This window comes from Pteropus alecto, unplaced genomic scaffold, assembly GCF_000325575.1.
Source record: "Pteropus alecto unplaced genomic scaffold, ASM32557v1 scaffold5, whole genome shotgun sequence".
Lineage (NCBI taxonomy): Eukaryota > Metazoa > Chordata > Mammalia > Chiroptera > Pteropodidae > Pteropus > Pteropus alecto.
In genome coordinates, this window is record NW_006441953.1 from 2,329,042 (window position 1) to 2,353,434 (window position 24,393).

The following is a 24,393-nucleotide window of genomic DNA, read 5'->3' on the forward strand; positions in this document are numbered from 1 at the left end:
GGAGGGAAGGAAGGAAGGAAGGAAGGAAGGAAGGAAGGAAGGAAGGAAGGAAGGAAGGAAGGAAGGAAGGAAGGAAACGCAATATGAGCTTAAGAGATAGTATAACCAACTCTTAGCCCTAAAAGTCCTATGAACCAGGAAATTTTTCCAGTCCTAGGCAAACTAGGATGGCTGGTCACTCTTTGAAGAGATATAGTGCGTTTCCAATAGTTTAGCTGAATTTGCAACAGGATTCTGACTTATAGGATTCAAAGACAAATATAAAGCCATTAGTCTTTTCTCTTAATAAAATTTTAGTGTTGAGGCTTTTTCAAAGAAGGAATCTATGGCCTACTATAGGGGTCTGAGGACCAACTAGAGGAGAAAGTGTATTCAACCTCTTTTTGCTTAAAATGTCATCATCCCCATGCTATTGCCTTTTTATTGCTTTTGTTATCATTTTAAAGGTTTAACAATAAAAAAGTTAAATTGCCTCAAATGGAAAAAATCTGATTTTATAAAAGAAGAGCTAAACAGATGTCAAATCTAAGGATTTACACTTAGGAAGTACACTTATTTTAATTGAAGAAACTTACTATGTCCTGGACCTATGCAACTCAATTATCAGAGCTCTTAGCAAAGAGTGCTGCCAAAGGCTGAAGTATCCTACCAGATCTCTGCAGGTCCATTCTGTGAGCTTGGGTGTCTGTTGCCAACTTTGAGAGCCAGGTCTCTGGCAAGACTCTCTCTTGCCTAATCTCATGGCCAAGATGTAAGATGCACTGTTTCTGCCCACCTCTCTCCTTCCCTTGATTTCCATCATCCACCAATCCCATTTCTCTTCTGAAAGATCTTCTTTCCAATTTCCTGACCAAAAATTGTGATGAGGGTGCAGATGAAAATGTGTTCTTGGTTAGCAGGGAGGGGATGCTTCATCATAACATCTTCTAAATTGAGCTGTTTCAACTTTAACAATACAGACTGTGTTATAAATGATCTGCTTCCTGGAATAGATCCTCCACACACAAAACAACCACTATTAGCATTTTAATTTATTTCCATCCCATTATTTGTTCATCACATATTTTTAAGAACAGAGCTATGGTCACACATGTACAGGTATGCCTAATTTTGTGTCATACTTTTTATACTTACTCGCTTGTCCTAAGCATTTTTCCATATTGCAGTATAGTCAGATGTACTAACTTTTAAAATGTGCTTCTTACATAGATCTGCAACTATGTGGGACCTGCAAAGGTTATTGTTCAGTTGGTCACAAATGGAAAAAACATCCACCTGCATGCACACAGCCTGGTGGGGAAACATTGTGAGGATGGGATCTGCACTGTGACTGCTGGACCCAAGGACATGGTGGTCGGGTAAGTGAGGGTATATGATGCTGTGAAAGGTAGGAGCAGGTAGAACATGGCACCCAGGGACTTTGCCTGGAAAGGTCCTTTTCATTAGGGGCCTTTCCAAGACCCTCAGAGGGGACCTAAAAATGAAATGTGCACAATCACTTAGACTCTGAGGAGTAAGATACCCACATGTCTGGGATTCCCTGAGACAGCCCAGTTTGCACCTATGGTCCTGACCTAATTACTTATAGCACCCCCTTTCTCTGTCAAAAGTAGCCCAGTTTGGATGATAAATTATATGATCACTTGACCAATGATGCATTTGTGCCATTTTTAGCAATATTTTTCTTCTGGAAATAAAGACAAGGAAAAATGAGAAGAAACCTAACTATAGCAAAAATCAACACAATGAATGGTTTTATATTCTTGAGAATTCCTTTAATGAAGTGTTAACTCTGGATTTATAGTTTGAATTATTTGAACATGAAGTAGATTGATAGATATTGTTTCAGTTCTGAGCTGCTTAGAAAGTGTGCACAAATAAGAAGCCAAGAAATGCAAATTTGTTTCGGCATTCATTAGACTTGAAATGTAACATATTCATTTAAGGGTTGTTCAGACAGATCAAAAATTAATTTTAAATGAATCAAGTGTTATAAAAATAAATTCAGTCCAAAAGAAGTAAGAAATTTTTAATTAATTTTGTTTAATTTTTAAGAATATCTTTCAGGGTTTCCTAATACTGGTTTATATAGTTTATGATAAAATCGTAATAGTCCAGTTAATCTGGACTATTCACACAAAAGAAAGGAATTATTTGAATCAACTATAATTAAGCTGCTGGTAGCATTTCAGACTTTGAATTCCGACCAAGTTTCAAGTTGGTTGTTATTGGAGAGATTGAGCTTTCATGTTCCTAGGTATTTCTTTGTTTGACTGTGAAAATATTCAAGTGTGAAAAACCTAGAGAGAGAGCTTTCTTTTAAGTCACAAAAATCTGATTCTTTTGATGTTAGGAAAAAAAAAAAAAAAAAAAACCTCTAGATTGGAGGAAGAAGCTTAAATTGATTTGAAAATTTCAACTGTGCTTTATATGAACTTGTTTCAACATCCTCTTGAAAGACTGGTCTGTTTCCTGTTGTATGTCACAGTTGGTTCATCGTCTGTTTTGGAATATCCTTACGGTTTCTGACTGACCTGTGAGAGCTTTGAAATGCAGGGTAATTGTCAGAGTTTCAGACTAATCGATCATTTAGTTTTCTGCAGATTTTCTCCAGTGCGGTCAGTTTGAAGTGTTTATTCTGCTTGGTGCTGTTTAATCTGTGTGATAATCATATCCTTTAGAGGAAATTATAGATCAAGTTTCCTACTAATAATATTTGTTATTATAAAACTTCAAAAAAAAAAACCTTCCAGTATGTTGTCTGTAATTTGGTGTTTCTGTGGTTTGGCTTGGTAATCTTTTGGAATTTGAGAAGGAACTAATGGTTATTTAATTTGGGACCTACAGCAGGAGTCAAAGTAAATTCCCTGTTTCCAAGGAAAGTGAGGAAATCCTTTACTCTCTTGGAATGCTGGAGTGTGGGGTTCAGTAGTTGAGAGAACTCATTCATTCATTTAATCAACATACATTTTGAGCATCTAAACTAAATTTAAATATCAAGATGTCTGGTCATGGTGCTATGGGATTTCCTAACCATGTACAATTTCACTCAGAAATTTAATAAAGAGGGTTACAATAGACTTGAGTGTCACAATAGACTCAGTAGACTTTCTTGTTCAGAGTGTTCTATGAAACATTGGTATTCTCTCTATAATTTGATTTTTAACTGAGAAACTTTTGCTTACAGTGTTTTCCAAAATGCAGTATATCATTTATGATTCATTTGTCCCTTTCGCACACATGCTCTCTCTCTTTCTCTCTCTCTCAAGTTTCCAATGTCAAACAGTAGAAAAATATCACACTAGTAGTCTGGAAACCAGAATGCTATTTCCAGTTCTGTTACTTTCAACAGTGGTACTGGGGACAATTTGCATGACATCTTGGGGACTTTAATTTCTTCCCTCATAAAATATGTTGAACTACAAAATTTATCTCCAGGCTCTTTACATCTCCACAATTCTAGACTGAACTAACACTAGCTACTATTATGAAATAACATGAGCAGACTTGCTACACATGTATTTATGGTATGCCATCGATTATTATTACTTAGTTCTAACTTGTAGGTAAGAATGGCATGTAAAGAAATTTAGAAAGGTAGCGTTATTCCTTAGACTTGTCAATACTAGAAATGGAATCAAGATAACCTATTTTCAATAATACAGCTTAAGCTGAGAGTATAGTATAGATTTACAAGCAGGGCACCAATCCAACACATCAAAAAAGTTACATAAAAAAATGACACTGAGAAGATAAATAACCATTAAATTATTAAAACTAAAAGGATTACTTTTCTTTGGGGGTTCTCAATAAAATTTAGTTTCTGTTTTCAAAGATGTTTTGTTATCTATATTAAAATATTCATGTTTTAGATAACTAAGTCATGATTGTAGGTCGGATTGCTTTAACTTGGGGAATTTGCCTTTTTGATTTTTTGGCTAGCTTTAATTTTGTCTTTTTATTTCTTATTCATTTATTTGGTTAGCCTTTAGTGCCAGTCCTCATGAAAATAATCTTAGTTTGATATTATATCATTGACCCTGAATATCAGCAATTTGTTTCAACAACATTTTAGTTCTCTGAAATTGTCATGCAATGGAAACTGTTTCTTGACTTTGCTTAAGCCACCTTCCTCACCAATAATCACCACACCCTCTGTTTGCTTCCTGGCAACCCTGATTTAGAGAGATGTGAAGTCTTTTTTTTTTTTTTTTTTTTAACTAAAATTTACAGCATATATCAGCTGGTAAGCACTGGAAGTAGATATTTAATTACAAAAATACAAAAGAAAAACATGGCCTCCCTCAAAGAACTAGTGCAGACCATATTAAATTGCTGTTTTGAGGGTCCAAAAACAATTAATTATTGGCAATGTCAGATAATTCAACCTTAATACGAACAAAAAAGAGCTATTTGGAGAAAACAAAGTATGCCCTGAAATTGGAAGTATCCAACTTCCAAATAAGAGTGTGAGTCACAGGCTGCTTTTAAATTTTGTGCTGGCTGTGAAGTCGGTGTTTGAGTCTTGAGAAGAAGAAAGGCCTGAGGGAGGGGCCACTTTAGAATCTCAACGTAGTGAGTGACACGGATATTCGAACCTACGTAGAGGGCAGCTGCAGATCCCAGATGGTGATGATGATGGTGATGGAAACATCTGGTCCAGTGCAGAGGATTTCAAACCTGGTTACTTATTAAAGTCACCTTTGGTCAACTGATAAAAATACGGATGCCAGGGCCCACTCCCAGAGATGCTGACCTCATCAGTCTCACATAGTGTAGAGCAGCGGTTCTCAACCTTTAGGGTGCATGGAGGTCCCTGGGGGAGTTGTTAAAACACAGATTGCTGAGCCCCACCCTCAGAGTTTCTGATTTAGTAGGTTTGGGATAGAGCTCAAGAATTTACATTTTAGTAAGTTCTGAGGTAATACTGATGCTGTTGATCTAGAGACTTCACTTTGACAACCACCAGTGTGAAAGACTGTGGCATTTTGAATAAGAAACAGGATTGTAGTCCCAGTCCGATTATTAGGTGTTATAACCTTTCTTATTTTATTTCTTACCAGGTTTTATTGAAGTACAATTTAAATACTATGATATTCACCCTTTAAAGTGTACAGTTTTCCAGACAGACAAAATTAAAAATCACATGATATCACCTATATGTGGGATATAAATCTAAAAGCAACAAAGGAACAGGACAAACAGAGACTCACGGACATGGACTATAGACTAGTGGTTACCAACGTGGAGGGAGTGGAGGGAGAATGGAGGTAGACAGGGTAAAGGGCGTCAAATATATGGTGACAGAAAGAAATCTAACTATGCAATGTGAACACGCAGTGTAAATATATATATATGCCTTACTGTTACAATATACAGATGAAACTTACTGGATTTTGTTAACCAATGTCACCATAAAAATAAAATTATTTACTTAATTTAAAAAATAATAAAATAAAATAAAGTGTACAGTTCTATGAATTTTGACAAACACTCATACAAGCACCATGAATCAAGGTATAGAATAGTTCTATCACCACCACACCTAAAGCCCGTGTGCCTCTTTGGAGTCAATCTTCTTCCCAGCCCAGGCCCTGGTGACTCCTGATCTAATTTCTAGCCCTATAGTTTTGCTTTTTCCAGAATGACGTACAAAAGGAATCATACAATATGTAGCTTTGTTGACTCTGGTTTCTTTCACGTAGCATAATGCATTTGAGATTCCTCCATGTTGTTGTGTGTATCAGTAGTTTATTCCTACTAATTACTAAGTAGTATTGCATTGTATCAGTGTGTCATAGCTTGTTTATCCATCCACCTGTTGAAGAACATTTGGTTTGTTTCCAGTTTTTGATGACAAAACCACTTTTTATGAGAATATACGTTTTCATTTCTCTAGTGCTTGGGTAAATATTAAGGAGTGAAATTGTAGGGATGCATGCTGAGTTTAATGTTTATCTTGGAAGAAACTGCCAAATTGTTTTCCAACAAAGCGGCTATACCATTTTGCATTCCCATGTATTAACATTTATGATCCTCATTTTTTTCTGTTGCATGTACTAATAATAATGTCTGCTCTTATTTTTTTTACATTTTATTTTAGAAATTTCAAACATATTCAGAAGTAGAAAGAATACCACCAAACTATTCTTTGTATCCCAGTATACCCATCACCCAGCTTTAACAATTATTACATGGCCAATCTTGATTTAAATATAATCCTATCTAGAGATCTTTCACTTATTGATATCTGATTTAGTGCCCTTGTGGTAAGAAAATATTTGATATGATATGAATCCTTTTAAATTTATTGAGACTGGTTTTATGGATCAGAATATGATCTGACTTGGAAAATGTTTCTGTGCACTTAAGAATGAATAGCCTGATCAAGTTGAATGAATGTTCTATAAATGCCAATTGAGTTGTTTTGATAGTGCTGTTCAAGTCTTCTATATCCTTACTAATTTTCTCTCCACTTGTTCTATCAATTATTGAGAGAGGGCTGTTGAAATCTCTGACTATATTTATAGATATACCTAGTTCTCCTTTTGGTTCTATAAGAATTTGCTGCTTATATTGTGAAGCTCTTTTATTAGATACATAAACATTTAGGATTCGTATGTCCTCTTAATGAATTAATCCCGTTTTCATTATGCAATGACCCTCTTTTATCCCTGGTGATATTCTTTGCTCTAAAATCTTCCTTGACTGATACTAATATAGCTACTTCAGCTTTCTTTTGATTAATGTTAACTTGGCACATTTTTTCCATCCTCTTAGTTTTAACCTATTTGTGTCCTTATGTTCAAAGCGAATATGCACTACATAGTTAGGTCTTACGTTTTTATTCCATCTGACACTGTATGCCTTTTAATTGGCAAGCTTAAGTAATTTATATTTAATCTGATTATTGATATGGCTATGTTTAAATCTACCATCATGCTCTTTATTTTCTGCTAGTCACATCTGTTCTTTGTTCCCTTTTTTCTCTTTTTCTGCTTTCTTTTAGATTGATTATTTGTTATAACTTCATTTTATCTCTTTTTTGTTTATACCTCTTTGTATTTTTTAGCACTTGTTTTACAGTTTTTACTATACATCTTAAACTTATCACAGTCTACCTTTAAATAACATTATGCCTCTTCGTGTATAGTAATGAATAGTATACTTTCTTATTTTGTCAAAATCAATTTTCATGCTTCTTTAAATTTATTTTTTATTAATAGTATTTTTTATATTTTTTATTTTTCTATTACAGTTGATATATATTATATTAATTTCAGTTGTACAGCATAGTTATTAGACATTTATATAACTTACAAAGCGATCACCCTAATAAGTCTAGTACCCGTCTTACACCATACAGTTATTAAAATATTATTGACTATATCCCCTAGGCTGTACTTTTGAACAGTATAGTTTTATTTCTCCTGTCAGCCTTTGTGCTATTGTGTGATAGCTATTGTGTAAAATATATGTATTTTACATTGACATGGAAATATATATTTAAATAAATATATATAAATACATATGAAATATATATTTATAATATAATACATGTCTGTGTAAAATATGACACAATATTTTTTTATTTTTCATTTAACAGTTATATTTTGAAGAAATTTTAAATAAAAAAATGTATTTATGTTTACCCACGTATTTACTTTATTCTATTTCATAGTCAAGATTTTTGTCTGCTTTCATTTTCTTTGCCTGAAGCCCTTCCTTTAATTTTTCTTATACTACTGATCTGCTGCTGATAAATTCTTTCAGTTGTTTGTACTACTGAAACTTTATTTTGTCTTTGTTTTTCAAAGATATTTTTGAAGAGTGTAGAATTTTAGGTTGACATTGTTTTTCTTTCATATCCTTAAAATATGCTGCTCTAGGGTCTTCTGGGTTGCCTTGTTTTCATCAAGAAATCTCTCGTCATTCTTACATTTGTCCCTCTTCACTTAGTGTGTCTTTTTTCCTCCATCAGATTTTCAGATTTTCTTTTCACTGCTTTAAAGAAATTTGAGTATAATGGGCTTTTAGTGTAGTTTTCTTCATGTTTCTTGTGCTTTTGGGTTTATGAAATTCTTGTATCTCTGGTTAAATTTTTAAACTTTTCAACCATTATTTTTTTTTAAATTTTTTCCATCCATTTCTCTTTTTCTTCTTCTCTGGAACACCAATCACATGCATGTTTGGCCTTTGAAATTGTCCCACAGCTCATTGATGATCTGTTCTTTTTAAAATTTTTTCAAATTTTTTTCTGTTTCATTTTGGATAGTTATATTACTGTGTCCTCAGGTTCACTAATCTTTTGTCTACAATGTCTAATATGTTCTTAATCCTATTTTTCTTCTCTGACATTGTAGCTTTCATCTCCACAGGGTTGTTTGGAGTCTTTTTTTATATCTTCCACATCTATCCTTAACATACTAATGCCTTCTACCTTCTTGACCGTATGGACCATATATATAATAGCTGTTTCAATGTACTTGCCTGTAAATTCGGTGTTCCGTCTTAGTTCTGTGGTTTTTTTCTATTAACTGATTTTTATCCTCATTGTGAGTTATATTTTTCTATGTCTTTGAATGCCTGGTAATTTTTTATTGGATGGCACACATTTTGGATTTTGCTCATGCTGAGTTTTTTGTTTGTTTGTTTGTTTGTTTTTGTATGCCTTTAAATGTTTTTGAGCATTGGGATGAAGTTAAATTTGGGAACAGTTTGATCCTTTCTAGATTTACTTTTAGGTTTTGCTAAGGAGACCAAAGCAGCTTTAATACAGGGTTAATTTGATATCATTAGTAAGGCATTTCTGAATATTCACCCTGATGATCCATGTATTACAAAATTTCCTGAACTATTCCAGCTCTGTGTGTCCTCCAAGAATTGTTTTGCCTGCTCCTTTATGGAAGTTCTTTTCCCAGCCTTGGGTCATTTCTTCATACGTATGCTCTAAAAAGTACTCAGCTGAAGACTCAAGGTGGAGCCCCTGTACATCTCTGAGTGTCTCTCTGTATGTAGCTCTTTCCTCTCTGGTACTCTGCCTGTGAATTCTAGCCTCCTCTGCCGCCTCAAATTTTTAACTCTGTCTCCTCAACTTAGGGAGATCACCAGGTTCTGTCTGGGGTCCCCCTTCCTGTGCTGCAGCCTGGAAACTCTAGGTATTAAGCCAGCCTAATAGTCGGATTCGCCTTATTTGTTTCCTTTTCTTAAAGATCACTGTCCTGTGCTGCCTGTCGTCCAGTGTCTGAAAAGAATTTTTTTCATGTGTTTTTTGTTGTTTAAGGTGAGATGTTCTATCGGTCTCTGTTACTCCATCATTACCTGAAGCAGAACGCTAACTTCTATATTTATTACCAGAAGTAATAAATTTTTGTGGTAACATTATTTCATTTACTACCAGAGTAAATTCACAATTCACGTAACGAATAATAAAAATATGCAGTATATCATTGCATATTTTTCTGTGCTGTATTAATTCATGCATTCATTGATTCAACAGACATTTATTAGACACCCATGTGTCAAGCACTGTTCTAGGCTTGAGAGCTTAAATTCCCTTAGTGTATTTTCTTCTGTGTATTTGTCTCAGCTGTCCCACTTTTTCAGTCATTGTCTAGACACATGTCTTGTTCTATCTGTGAGCCTCTCAATGAGGGTTCAGCCCATTCTCCCTTCAGCTCATGTTTCCTTTCCCTAGTTGATGTGGTCTTCCCACATTATCATATTCTTTGTTTCATTCAATCCAGTTGTCATAATATTTTTACCTTTTCTCAACTAATCTTTTTTTTTTCTTTCTGGGTAAAAGCCAGAAAAAAGGAAAAGTACATACAAAAGCTTACAAAGCTTTAAAGATCTGTGCCTCCACTTACCTCTTTGAACTCCTCACTTTCTACTGACCTCTTTTCCATTTTCCTCCAGCCACCTTGGCCTTCTTGCCATTGTCGTCTTTAGAAAACACTAGGCATGACCATATCTCAGTGTTTTTCCACTTGCTATTTCTTTTGCCTTGAATGTTTTTCTTCCACATATCCATGTCTTTCCTCTCACTTTCATCAAGTTCTTGCTCAATGGTCATCTTTTCAATGAAGTCATTTCTGGCCTCTACCTATTTTAAAGTGCCATGCCTTCTACTACCTCTCTTATTCCCCATTCCTACCTTATTTTTGTGGTAACGTTATTCTAAATTATAATGTAAAATTTGCTTCTTTGTCTTTTCTCTGTTGTTCACTAGCATATAAATTCTATGAAACTAGAGATTCCTTTACTGCTGACAGGAGCACCAGGACATTGCCAGACATTAAAAAGGAGTTAAATAAATATTTGTAGAATGAACGAGTCTTCTTGGTAGAGTACTTTTTTGTTTGTTATATTACATTTATTGACCATATTTCTTTGTTTTGTGTACTTTATTTTAAAAAATAAATAGCTGGAGCATTTTATATATATATTTTTAAATCCTTTAAATTGCTTTATTTAGCTTATTAACGTATTTTGCTCTATAGTTATGTAGCCTTCACGAGACAAAAGATTCTCCATTCCTAATTACAGGTATAGTTTCAGGCCTGAGTCCATGTAGAAGTAGATGACATTCTATTAGTACTAAATCTTTCTAACCTTCTAGATAACCCAAGAGGAGATAGAATTCCAGGAAAGGGACTTCAAACAGGACCTAGACTTTAAATCCTATCCAGAAACCTAAGGATGATCCAAAAGGAAAAAAAAAAAAAAAAAACACTCCAAAATATAATATTCCTCTCATTCTGGGGAAAAAAAAAAAAAAGAATTAGAAAAGTTAGTACTATATTTGGAATTTAAAAAATCGTATACAACTCTCCTAGAAAACACTTTAAAATTAGTCCAGACAAAATTGCCTATTAAGTTATATCTACTCCACTCTCTTAATTATAATTTGAAAGTCTAATAAGCTATGAAAACCAAAAAATTTTGCTAAGTTTACCACAGACTCATTTGGTGGCAAAACCCAATCTGCCCTGATGTGCAGCTGGTTATAGTCTTTATTTTCCCATTTGGTGAGTCTACTTTATGTTTCACTGCAGAAATAGTAATACATGTGATTATAGTGTGGGCCCCAGCGATTGAGGATTTTTTTTAAATCCACTTTACTCAAGTGAAACCATACTCTCTAGTCATTGACTACCTAACTTATGGTGGTGGTTGTTGCTGTTATTATTTTTTCTCCAGCTTTGCAAACCTGGGTATACTTCATGTGACAAAGAAAAAAGTATTTGAAACACTGGAAGCACGAATGACAGAGGCATGTATTAGGGGCTACAATCCTGGACTTCTGGTACATCCTGATCTTGCCTACTTGCAAGCAGAAGGTGGAGGAGACCGGCAGCTCACTGGTGAGTGTCACTCTCCCAGCCTTGCTCCTTTGAGATCTCAGACTCTCATTTTCTCTTGTGTAGACTATGTGCTCGTCTCCATGTCCGAGGTTTCTCTTTCTCCTAATCTATACCCAAGCTGCTCCCTCCCTTTTCCTACTCAGAAACCTTTGTTGATATCCTGCTACCTCTAGAATAAAACCTCGACCTCTGTACCTGGCATACAAAGCCCTCAAAGTCTGTCCCCTGACACTTTTCTAGCATCATCTCCGATCCCACCCTGTACCCACTTCTCCCTGTCACTGCCTCCTGAACACCTGATGCATCTTTTATACCTTTGTATGTGTATTTCTCTACCTGAAACAGCCTACACTTCTCTTTTTAACTTGTCAAAAACAATTCATATTCAAGATTTAGTTCAAAAACACCTCCTCTGTTATACTTCCCCAGCTTACCTTCTTATAAGGAATCTTTCCTTGGGCTTTTCAGGCACATTATAAACTATTCATTTTATCATGAAAATGATTTTGTATTTTCCTGCTTTTACTCATGTTTTTTTCTCTCAACCCCAATTCTTGGCTTACCGCATACACCATTTCTGCTTTTATATGTTGTCCTTTAGTCTGGCCACCCTGTCATCATATTCAGATGATCCAAAACCAGTCATCATTTTTCCATTAAACATGTTTCATCTTCTGACACCCATATTCTAAACCATCTCGTCATCTTTGTCTCTTCCTTCTCCCTGGGCTGCATCTCCAGTTAGTGGTCCAGCTATGCTGTGCTCTCTCTGGTACTCCACTCCTTACTCCATTTTCATTGCTCCGTCTCTGTCCCTCCCGACTTCTAATGGAGTTTCCACCCTATGGTCAGATCGATCTTACTAAGGCCTACATGTCACCCTATTACCTACAAAATCCAAATTCTGGAAGCTGGCACTTTAGACCTCCCAGAAGCTGGCCCTATTCTGCATTTCCAATTCTGTTTCCCACCGTACCCCTCATGCCAAACTGAACTACTCCATTGAAGCACCATGATTTCTCACTTCCTTGCATTGGCACATTCTTTCTATTCTTGCTGTTCCCTGCTCTAGAAATGTTCTTATTCACCTGCTCCATAAGTTCAAGTTCTTCCATCTTTTCAAGAGTTAGAGCAAATGTCTACAAAGCCTCCAGATTCTCCTCTCCTTTAAAATTTCATATCATTTCATCTGTAGCTCTTTGATAGTATTTATCACTTGAATGACCACTTTTTACGTTATAAGTTAATTTCAAGTATATTCATCTGTATAAAAGCTCCTTCAGGAGGGAAGGAAGGTGACAAATGCAATTGAGTCATTCAGTTCCTTCAGAAGTACTTTTTGAGTATGCTCTATGTGCCAGGTCTGGTGCTAGGCATTGTGGAAAGAACATAGTCTCTGTGCTCAAAGAGGTTTTTAAATACTTAATTTTCACATTTCTCAATACCAGTGGTGCGTAGTTGTCTTATTGCATTCCATTGGATCACATCCTTTGTGCCTTCAACTCATAGTTGTGTAGGGAGGAAAGGGAGAGTTCAGGGGACAATAGGAAAGGAGAGAGGACAATTGGAGAACAATTTTTACTGTAATCCAAAGGAAATGCAGATCTTCTTTTGAAGCCTTTAATTTTGGATGACATAAATGGGACAAACTTTAAAATTTTATTAGCAACATGAAGAATTTCAAGGGGAAAAAAAACTTTTTATTTTAAGTTAATATTATTTGGGCTTTATCAAAGCATCAGATCTAAAATGTTCATGCTTTCCTCTTTCCTGGGCATGAATGCCCTGTGCTGTATGGTCCTAGATCGGGAAAAGGAGATTATCCGCCAGGCAGCTCTTCAGCAGACAAAGGAGATGGACCTCAGCGTGGTGCGGCTCATGTTTACAGCTTTTCTTCCAGACAGCACCGGCAGCTTCACAAGGCGCCTGGAACCCGTAGTGTCAGATGCCATCTACGACAGCAGTGAGTACTTGTCTTCCAGTGGGAGAGGCAGCTCCATATACTGTCAAGAACAGACTTGCAACCTGCCCCGGCAGTTTACTTACTAGCTCTGATTCCCAGGGCAGGTAACTTTATCACTTGAAGCTTCATGTTTATCATTTACAAAATGGGAGTACTAAAATCTAATATAAAAAGTTGTTGCCTAGATTTAAAGTGAAATGTTATGAGGTGCTGCATAAATGTAGTTCTCCTTCCTCTGATGTGCATTTTATTCTTTTGCATCTCTTATTGCTCTGAGGACATATTGTTGGTGCACTTAGAAGGGAAAAGTATCTCGTTTTTTTTCTGTTGGGACTCTGAAGAGAAGTTAATAAAAGACAACTATTATTTTTATCTAACTTCATTCTCACATGTCATAACTTTATCAAGGAACTTTGAGTTAACTGAATGAGCACTACATATAGTATGTGACTTCAAAATTCTATTTCAGTCTATAGTTCCTAGAATTTTTTAAGAGTTTTACAGTGATCGTCAGCCTTATGCAAATTTCTTATTCGATGTATATCAGATTTATTCAATGGATATTTCCAAAAAGCCTGCAAGTACAAGACTTAGGCTTATTAAAAGTATAAAGGTTTGTCTAAGTAGAAAACACTATGCTCCAAGTACAACAACTAACTGATTTCTCTAATTTAAACAAGTTTGAAAGGAAGTGAAAGAGTTATAAAATGATGAAAACTCCCATACTAAAGATCACCTTAAAATGCAGCTGTTGGGGGGAAAAAAAAGGAAGCTTTGTACTATTACCACACAAAACTTTTGCCCCCTAACCACACAGAATTCTAATTTAGTTTGGGGAAAAGAAATATAACATCTCTATTTCTCTTTTCTGTAGATTAAAAATTAATAAACAGTTGAAGAAAATTGTGCTTCTCATAAATTTCTAGGATTCTTGTAATGATATCTCAATATTATGGAAATAAGTTTGAGGTGACAGTCTTGACCTAATTGAAATTCCACAAATCCACTGGCTTTATACGTCCTGGAACATCAGAAGAGATCTTTCTCTTTCCGTATTAATCTCTGTCTGCGTTAGTGGAAGACAAAGATTGCTCCTTTCTGCCCCATCTATTTTGGTCATAATGAATGACCCATGCCCAGGAAGTGCTCCGAGGACTTCAGAAAGCATTTTGGTCTTATTTGTGTCCTTGTTAAAACAAGATGAGTGAAAGTATCTATTTAAACTTTCTTTGGTTAGTGTGTGCTAAGGGCAAGATCCCTCATAAGACATTGGCTTGTGAAGCTCAGGATAAACTATGATGTCTGTTTTTTTTCTCCTGTGGACAGAAGCCCCCAACGCGTCCAACTTGAAAATTGTAAGAATGGACAGGACAGCTGGATGCGTAACTGGAGGAGAAGAGATTTATCTTCTCTGTGACAAGGTTCAGAAAGGTAAATATATGATCTGATTTCAAGATGTGAAATATTCTGAGTGTATCTGTGAGTCACTTCTTGGCAATGGACCCAGTAATATCTCTTGTGCCATAGAACTTGTAAAATTTATACATCTCACCTCTTCCAAATTTAAGTCGTCTGTATTATTTTTTTAAACCCAACTAATTCATTTAAAATTTTTCAACAGAAGGAAAGAGAATTTTTAAATGGTGGTAATCAGTGATATTTCAGTGTTTTTATACTTTAAGCTTTGGTACCTGTACTTAGTTAAATTAAAATGAAAGAGTAATAGCCCATGCTTCATGCACACACACACTCACACTAGATGATGTTTTGTTTGTACTATGTGCCATTGAGTTGGCTAGGACTCCTGGAGATCCTATGAATGAGCAAGATACACAATGTCCTGTCCTCAACAGCCCTGCTCAGCTTCTGTAGACTCATGCCTATGGCTTCTTTTATGGAGTCAATCCATCTCATATTTGGTCTTCCCCTTTCCTACTGCCTTCCATTTTTCCCAGAATTATTGTCTTTTCCAAAGAATCCTGTCTTCTCATGATGTGCCCAAAGTAGGACAGCTTCAGTTTTGTCATTTTTTTCTCCAGCAGAGTTTCAGGCTTAATTTGCTCTGTGGCCCACTCGTTGCGGAATCCAATGTTTTACGTAGTATAAAATTATTTTGTTTATCGTACAATGCTTTGTTGCAACACTGAGAGAGCCTCTCTGAATACTCTCACGTGATGAGAGCTAAGATTATAAGGAAATTCTCAGAGCATATTTCTCTCATACTTTTCACTTTCGGAAAAGGTTCTTGGCATTTATCTATCAATCATTAGATATAGTAAAAGATTGGTCAATTAGCAAAAGCCAAAGGAGATTGTGCTATTTTCTCAAACTTCACTCATTTTTAAAATAAAATGATAGGAAGTATAGTATAATAAAGATCTACTCACTATAAAACGATGAGCATTTTCAAAGTAAGCAGATGCATAACTGGAAATATAGTCCCTAAATAAAATAATTATGGCTTTAAAAAAGAGAATATTCTCATCTGAGGCTAAATGCTCTGAGGTAAAAAGTCAGAAAAAAATGGGATCATATATCAGGTTTTAAGGTAAAGGTATATATCTTTATCCAAAAAAAAGTTTACACTTTTTTCCGCTTATCCTGGTATCATCCTTCTTTTAACCCATTCTGTCTAAGTAACATGCAATTCCAGATTCCTAGGTATGCATACTGAGTAAACACAATCTGATTAACTTCAGTTGCAAATGTGATTCTTAATCATTGTCGTTACATTGGAATGGCTTATTAAGAGAAGTCTGTATCTAGCTTAAAGAATCTAAATAACCAAGTTCATGGTAGTCCATCTGAAGGCAAAGGAATAGTGCATTTCTTCCTTTGAAATGGGAATTGAAGCCAGGGAGATACCAACCTGAGTTATATTGTCATATTTCTGCAGAAGTGTGAAATTTAGGCATTCTACGTTAATTCGAAGGGACTTGACCAACATATTTTTAACAGTTTCTCAATAAGGATAAATAAAGTACTAGAGGGAGGCAGCATAGTAGAATATTTAAGTCAGAAACTATATTGTCTGTGTTCAAACCCTGGCTTCTCCATTTACTGCTGTTCAACCTTAGATAAGTTACTTAATCTCTCTGAAGTCCCGTTTCTCTTCTCCAAAATGAGGATATTAATATTACACCTGCATCACAAAGCTATTGTGAGGATTTAATCATTTAATATATACATGTAAAGCACTTAAAACTGTCTGCCATATAGTAAACTTTATGTAAGTTAAATATTATATAAATCCAAATCAAGTTGAATCACACCTTTTGGAATTCTGATATTCTTCACTATCCTTCATATTTCTCAGGAGGGAATTGATTTAAGGATAGAGAAGTGGGGATAGTCAAAGATTGATTATGAGAAAACTGTGATTGAATAGGTAAATCTAGTATTCTGTCATTATAAACGAAACTTGGACCCCATTACTGCCGTAACTAATAAAATTAGTGATTTGTGAAAATTTTAAATTATTCAAAAGTTTATTTCATATTAATTACCGTCAAAAGAGTTTAAGTATATAGTAAGTAGAATCTAGAACCAACTTTATTTTTCAGCATGTTTATAAATATTATTACACTGTGTGAAATTACATGCCTGAATGTGACTGTTTGCAGATGACATCCAGATTCGATTTTATGAAGAGGAAGAAAATGGTGGAATCTGGGAAGGATTTGGAGATTTTTCCCCCACAGACGTTCATAGACAAGTAAGTGGATGATGATGTTATGTTTTCTGCCTTGTTGAAATTCAGTACTTAGCTTCCATATATGAAAACAGAAAAATCATAAATGTTTATTTAACTTTCATAAAAGAATATTATTTTAAAGACTATCTGAGGTCTTGCAGAAAAGTTACCTACCATAGAATTATGGGCTAGCCTCTATAAAAACCATTGGCTCTGAGACCTGGGCAAGACTTTTCATTTGGGTATCTGATCGCCTTAGCCATAAGGCAGTGAGTGGCCCTCAGGTCCCTTAGTGGAAATGTTTAAGTGTTTGTATTTAGTATGTTCAGGCTGCCGTAACAAAACACCACAGACTGAGTAGATTAAACAAGAGAAATTTATTTTCTCACAGTTCCAGAGACTAGACATCCCAGATCAGGGTCTATCAGGGTAGATTTCTAGTGAGAGCTCTCTTCCTGGCTTCCCGATGACCGCCGTCTCACTGTGTCCTCTCACGGTAGAGAGAGAATAGGCTCTCTGGTGTCTCTTCTTATAAAAACACTAATCCTGTCCAATCAGGGCCCTATCCTATGACCTTTTTTAACTTTGATTACATATGTAAAGGCCTTATCTCCAGATACAGCTACGCTAGGAGTTAAGGCTTCAACATACAAATTTTGGGGAGACACAATCAGTCCATAGCAGTGTTCCACTGGGTAATTGTGGTGAAACCTGTTACAACGGAATTCTAATGAAAAGTGTTGAAGGGAGGAATTTCCTAGTTGAGGCTGATGTTATCATGATAAATCAAGATTTCCCAGTGACAACTGAGTATATGACTAAGAGATGAAAATGCTAAATCCTCATCTTAATGATTACTCTAAGTGACTGAGGAATACTATTTTCATAGAAAATTGGAAGCAATCCAAATATCCATTAATAAGTAGCCAATTAAATAATGTTGTGTCTGTGTGGTGGAATATTATATAGTTATTAAAAAGAATGAGTACTCTATGAACCAATATGGAAAGATCTCAAAGATACAACATTAAAAATTCTTTTTTAAATAAGTATAAAACAAAGTGTATAGTTAAAAAAGATTCTGTGTTCATGTTTGCATAAGCATAAAGAAATTCTAGAAGAATACGAAAGAAATTAATAACTTCTCTGCGTTTACCTCTGGGGGAGGGTCAGGCACACAGTAAGAATTGCTTGGTGGGAGACACGCATGGCAAGACATTTCGACGTATACCATTATATACCTTTTTATATATTACAAATTCTTGATCATTCTGAATATACTACATCATCAAAAAATCAAACTAGAAAATGTAAAAGTGCCTAACTATTCTAGTACTACCAGAAATTAATGAGGAGGCTATCTAACAGAATGCCATATAATATGCCTTGAGCCCTGGCCATTCTCACCTCAAAATACACTGACCCTGTGATGATATCTTCCTTGCAGGATTTAGTTTCCTCTCCTTATTGGCTGGCCTACAGGCTAATAGTAGTATCATCTTCCTCATCTTTTTCTTCCCACATCCATTCTTTCTAACACTGCTGTAAATAATCATCTTGGAGGCTTTTAAGGCTAATTTGAAAGAGGAGAAGGTGTATGCAATGTATTTTAGTCACATTATTATTTACAACCGGAAGACATTTTAAATATTAGACGAGTAAATAATAAATATTTGCAATATTTTGGCATAGTCTTGCTTCATTTCCACAGTGGCAATTTAACAAAAATGTATGGGTATAGAATTCTGAGTTCGTAACTTTCTCTAGGGTGCTGTACTTTTTGTACACTGTGTGTAAACATTGGGCATAAAGATTGTGTTTAATGAGTAACATTGTTGGAAAAAAAAAAAAATGTAGTCCTGCCCCAACATTTGGATCTTTTTATCCTGCAGTTTGCCATCGTCTTCAAAACTCCAAAGTATAAAGATATCAACATTACAAAACCAGCCTCCGTGTTCGTCCAACTTCGGAGGAAATCTGATTTGGAAACCAGTGAACCAAAACCTTTTCTCTACTACCCTGAAATCAAAGGTAACTCAATTGTTTATAGTCTTGCTTATTTCAATAATTGTACAAGCCGATTAGAAAGATCGATTAGTCACCTCCTTTGAACAACTTCCTAGTAACTGGCCCCTGGATCTCAGGAACTTATTTTTAGGCAAGAGAGAAGTAAAACACTACTTGGGGGTCATGGAATTAAGCTTAGCCTTTTAAAATAATGTTATTTCCACCAAGCATATATGAGATCTAGACATGTGAGAATTTGTCTTTGAATTTGAAACACTATTATTTATGGAGTAAATACAAAGACAAAGCTCGCTTTGAGAATTTGTCTTTGAATTTGAAACATTATTTATGGAGTAAATACAAAGACAAAGCTCGCTGTGTAGGAGAGTCAGCCACTTCATTAATGGGCCTCAGGCAGGTGAACAGGAGACTGAGTAGTGCAAAACTATAAAAACAAACAAAGCACCATTCTTTTTCTCACAAAAGACACACCAAGAAAGGGAAATAATCGTCTCCTTAAACAGTCGTAATGCTAATTAATGATTCTGGTACATTCCAAAAGTGAAGTGTCCACAAATACATATAGGAATGCTGAGAAGAGAGCCCTTGCTTCTGAAGCCTCTGAGAAGAAGGCTTCTTCGAGGTCCTTAAAATTGGGGAATATATTTCAGTAGTTGGGTGCAAAAGGAAAAAGGACAGAGTTACCTAGCCCTCAAGAGACTTGAGCTAAGGCAATTTGTGTTTATTCAGAAAAGTGAGCATTACCAGCTCTAAGATGGACTACTGAGGCCAAAGCAGGAACGGAAATCCAGCGCTAGTCTCTGAAGTGCCATGATTGGCAGCTAAAGATTTTTTCATTGATTCTGGAGAGGGGAACGACCAGGCCTGTTTGAATTTGGGGTGATGGCCCTGAGTCACTGAAGAGACTATCTGGGCAGCAGACAATGAGTCAGAAGAGTAATGCAAGAATCCAAGTGAGAAACAATGAGGTTATTAAAGGTATCAGTGTAAGGAATGAAAGGAGAAGGTGGATTCAAAAGGCGGTTCAGTGATGGTATCAAGAGGACCCAGATGCTGGTTGAGGTAGGAGGTAAAGGAGAAATTCAGGTGTCATAGATGGTTCTAGGAATCTCAGCCAAGGAAGGTCGTGATTGGTTGAGTTGATGAAAGAATCAGGGGAACAAAATAAGTGTGGGTGGGCAAAGTAGGAGCTCAGTTTAAAACATGTTACTCTTTAGGTTCCTGTAGCAAATTCCTAATAGGCCAATCAAAAGGCAAAACTGGACCTCAAGAGAGGACAGGGTAGGAAATTCAGCATTGAGAATCCTCTCAGAATGGTTGTAACACGCCCCTAAACTGGATAATTTTTCAAAAGTATTTTTTTTAACCTGGTGTCCACTTGACCCCTCAAGGGGTCCATGGACAGGAATGTACTTTAATATAATTAGCTTTTCTGTAATCTTATTTTGTATTTTACATACTGAAAACTGTGATTCCGAGAAGTGATCCAAAGACTTCACCAGACTGCAAAATGAACCATGGCACAAACAAAATTAGAAACCCTTGGGCTAGAAGGAAGTGAGACTTGGAAAAGGAGGTCAGGAAATGATTGTCACAGGCACCCAGGTCCTGGCTGAGGTTGAAAACCACTAAGGTGCCACAGCAACGACCCACACATGTGTTGGATCCTGTGATAGCAACATGTGATGGGTGATTTTGAAAAGGACTTTCTTTTCCTAGAATTCATGTTGTGTCAGGAGCATTTAGAAGATGCTTCTGTGGGTACTTGTTTCTTTCCTGAGGTTGTGACCTCTCTACTAATGAGTCAGATTTATAGTGCATTCTCTGGTGGTTTGAAAACATTGTCAGGAGACATTCTTTTCCCTCCACATGAAATTTCATGCAAAATCTCAGTATAAAAACCTGATAGACAATGGTTAAAACAGAGGTGGAGAGCTCTGCCCACTTAGCCTTCCCCAGAAGCTCTCACCTCTCTTCATTTTCCCACCGAGGAGCTGCCTGAGGTCTTCTGAATGCTTCAGTCTGCATAAAATTTGAAAATCGCTCCTTTAGATTAAATATACTTCTTTAAAAGTCAACACAGAAGGGAAACACGGCACATTTTTCTAACTTTATGAAGAAAAAAAGATTTTTTTTTAATGACCTGTTTTATGAAAAAAGATTTTTAAAAGATTTCTTGTCCTAAAATATGTTTTCAAAATAATGTTGATTTTTCCAACAGAGAATTGTATTTAAATAAGAGAATTTTATTTAAAAAAAAAAAAAAAAAAAAAAACCCAGATCTGTATGAACTGAGAAACCGAACTTGGTTTCTAGGCTGCATGTCTGCCTTTCCTAGGGGTGTCTGTGTTTTAAGAGAGTATGATACAAGAGGGGCATGTTCAGACTATTACTTTCATTGCTACCCTGTCATGGTAGGAGTTGTCTGATGCTGGAATTAGAGAATAAGGTCTCCTGAAAATTCAAAATCCCACCTAAATGCTTCAAGCACTTACCTTCCAGGCCATCATTGACTAAAAGCTCGATGCAATACAAACAATAAAAGAAGAACCCTCTGGAAAAATAAGGGTTAGCTGTTGAGTTTCACAGAAAGACTAGCCAACAAGTATTGTGACTGAGTCATTGTGAGATTAGACCTGTTTTATCGAAAGTAACAAATTACCTTAGTCTATAAAACCTTCTGGATTATAAAATCCAAAACTGAAATAACCACAAGGAGAAACAATCCCACCAGGCATGTGACTAGTCAAAAAGTAGCAGTCCATTTAACATAAAAGTAAAGGAAAATGATCCAAACTATATAACCCAAATGAATCATTATATATATTTCTCAGAAGTCACTGAACACATCTTTCACTGCCCCACGCCCTGCAGGCACTCCCTGTCTTACTGCCTAATTTTATATTCTTCATTATTTTTATCAGTATGTAAAATTGTCTTATCTGCTAATTTATATGTCCATTGTCTTCTTCCTACCTCCAGTAGGAATATTTTTTAGGTCAAAGATTTGGTCTTTTATGTTCATTGCCACATCTCCAGCATCTAGAACAATATATGTCACATAGCAATGCTCATTAAATATCTGAGAACTGACTCATTGATTGTCCAACCAGGTTGCCATCCTCATCCAAAAGGCTAGTAATTTGTTGAGTGCCATCAAGTAGCTCATTAGATAAAGAAATATAATATATTCTTCTTGTACAGAATTATCCAGTCCTGAACTCTGCATCTTTTATGATCATTGGCATTGAACCTCATAGAAACTTCATGGAGATGGTTGGGTCCAGGGCAGACAGTTAAAATAATCAAGAGAGGGATGATTGGCAAGGGAAGAAGGCAGCTGCGGAACGGCCTAAGGAATGAAAGACCATATGACTTTGCAGTCTGAAAAGATGGAGATTAGGAAGGAACAATCATAACCTGTAAACTATGAAAAGTATGGTCAGGATAAATGCAGACATCTTTGCTGACAAACTAGAACCTGAAAAGTGAGAATGTGGTACTTTTAAAGCACAAGCACAGCAAAAGGTGGTAGAGGCTAAAAGTTTATATTTGTGAACTAACCTATTATTTTTAAATCATTGATTATTAAAAGAAGCACAGATATTTTGGAGTGTTTCCCAAAGAATGGCAGCCTAATATAATGGAAAGCTCACTAGAATTTGGATCTGATCTTCACTCTACCCTGACCTCAGACAAGTCCCTTAATCATCCTAGCTTCGATTCCTCCTCTATAAAAAGAAAGCTTATAGTGAGTGGCCACTTAGCTCCCTTCTAGAACAGGTTGTTGTTATATAGTACGTCCCATGGGGCCACTATCAAAAGCAGACCACAAAGATAAATGAGCCCAGTATGAAAATCTCTACATAATCTTCAGTTTTATGGAAATGTAGACTGCTGGAGTTTTTGTTAAAAAGCTTCTCATGTGGAATTTTTTATATCAGTTTGTTGCCATTGAAATTTTAATGGCTGTAGGATATTTAATATTTTTTAATAGGCTCTTAAAAATTCCAGTTTTTCAGTGAAATAACCAGTGAATGTCTCTGTTTTGTAAGTCGAAAGAAGTACATAGCAAACACAAAATGATCTCTTTGATAGAAAATATGTCAATAGATAACATTTTTTTCTGAAGATAAATAAGTTGTCTACTTCCCTCTTGTGTTTCATATTCCTAATGAACTAATATTCTATGTGAGATCAACGGTTTATAGGGTGAGTAATAAATATGACTATTAGTTATTATACAACAGATGGAAAAATTTTATAAATCTGTCCAAAACCTTTAATAAGGAAACTGTTTAAGTTTCTACACTTTGAGATCATCTCTTTCTAATAGAAGCACAGTTTCTTCAAAGGTGACTCATGTTGACTTTTTTCTTCCTAACAAGTCCCGACATGATCAGTTTTTAAAACATTATTTTCTAAGTACACTTTGCTACCCTACTTTCCCCTACTTCATCTTTCAACTGCACTCAGATGATCGCAAGATAATCAGTAAACAATAGCATTCTCTCTAGCCCTGAGATGATAGAAACAACCGCAGAACTAGAAATAAGTAAAGATATTTCTGAACACAAGCAGCAGCCAAAACTGACATGGAAGAATCAGAAATAGGATAGTCATTAAAATTAGGCTACTGATTGAAAAAAAGGATACCACATTGACTGTTTATTCAATTTAAACAAAAAAAACTTTTTTCACTGCTTTAGCCCAAAAGAGAGAAGGGAGAAAAAATATATAGTAGGAAAATCAGAGCAAAGAAAAGGCAACAGAAAGAAGAAACAAGAACGCAGCAATAGACCACAAAGGCAGTGCCAGAACTCAGAAAGACAGCGGAGCTAGTGAGAGGCACGGATAGTGAGAAGCTAAAGAAAAACAGAGCAACCACATGAGGAATGAGAGAAGAAAGTCTAAAGAGCATCTAGACCTAGACAATCAAATCTCTCAGCACCTCTGAGAGTAGTGATCTTAGACCTTCAGCTTTCCACATCCCATCAGTCACCCCAACAGATACAGATCCCTCTTCTTATGTGTTTCTGGGGTCCACCCATTTTTATAATCATGGGACCACGAAGGAACAACCTCTCTACCTCTTGCTTTGACTCTATTGTGTCCTCTGTACCAGTGACAGAGGAATCTTCCTAAAATGTCACCACCACACATTATTCTCCAGTTCAAAAACATTCGTTGGCTTTCCTACCTGTAAGTTAAATTCCTTCAGTTTATAATTCAGGTGCTCCACAGTGTGGTCTCAGTCAGCTCTGTTTCTTAAGAATTCCTCATACTAAACTGTCACTTCAGCTAAACTGTTCTACTGTTGTTCTCATGAGCACACAGCGCAC

The 24,393-nt window shown here is 35.8% G+C and overlaps 1 protein-coding gene across 2 annotated transcripts in view; it reads left to right on the forward strand.

Annotated features, from left to right (window-relative positions):
• Positions 1–24,393, forward strand: part of NFKB1 (nuclear factor kappa B subunit 1) — an 89,116-nt gene that overhangs the window by 41,280 nt on the left and 23,443 nt on the right. For both annotated transcript variants that reach the window (XM_006918874.3, XM_006918875.3), the window contains exons 5-10: positions 1,210–1,358; positions 11,203–11,366; positions 13,171–13,329; positions 14,656–14,760; positions 16,953–17,044; positions 18,916–19,054. In XM_006918874.3, the coding sequence (XP_006918936.1) occupies positions 1,210–1,358; positions 11,203–11,366; positions 13,171–13,329; positions 14,656–14,760; positions 16,953–17,044; positions 18,916–19,054 (808 nt within the window). The remainder of the gene's footprint in view (positions 1–1,209; positions 1,359–11,202; positions 11,367–13,170; positions 13,330–14,655; positions 14,761–16,952; positions 17,045–18,915; positions 19,055–24,393) is intronic.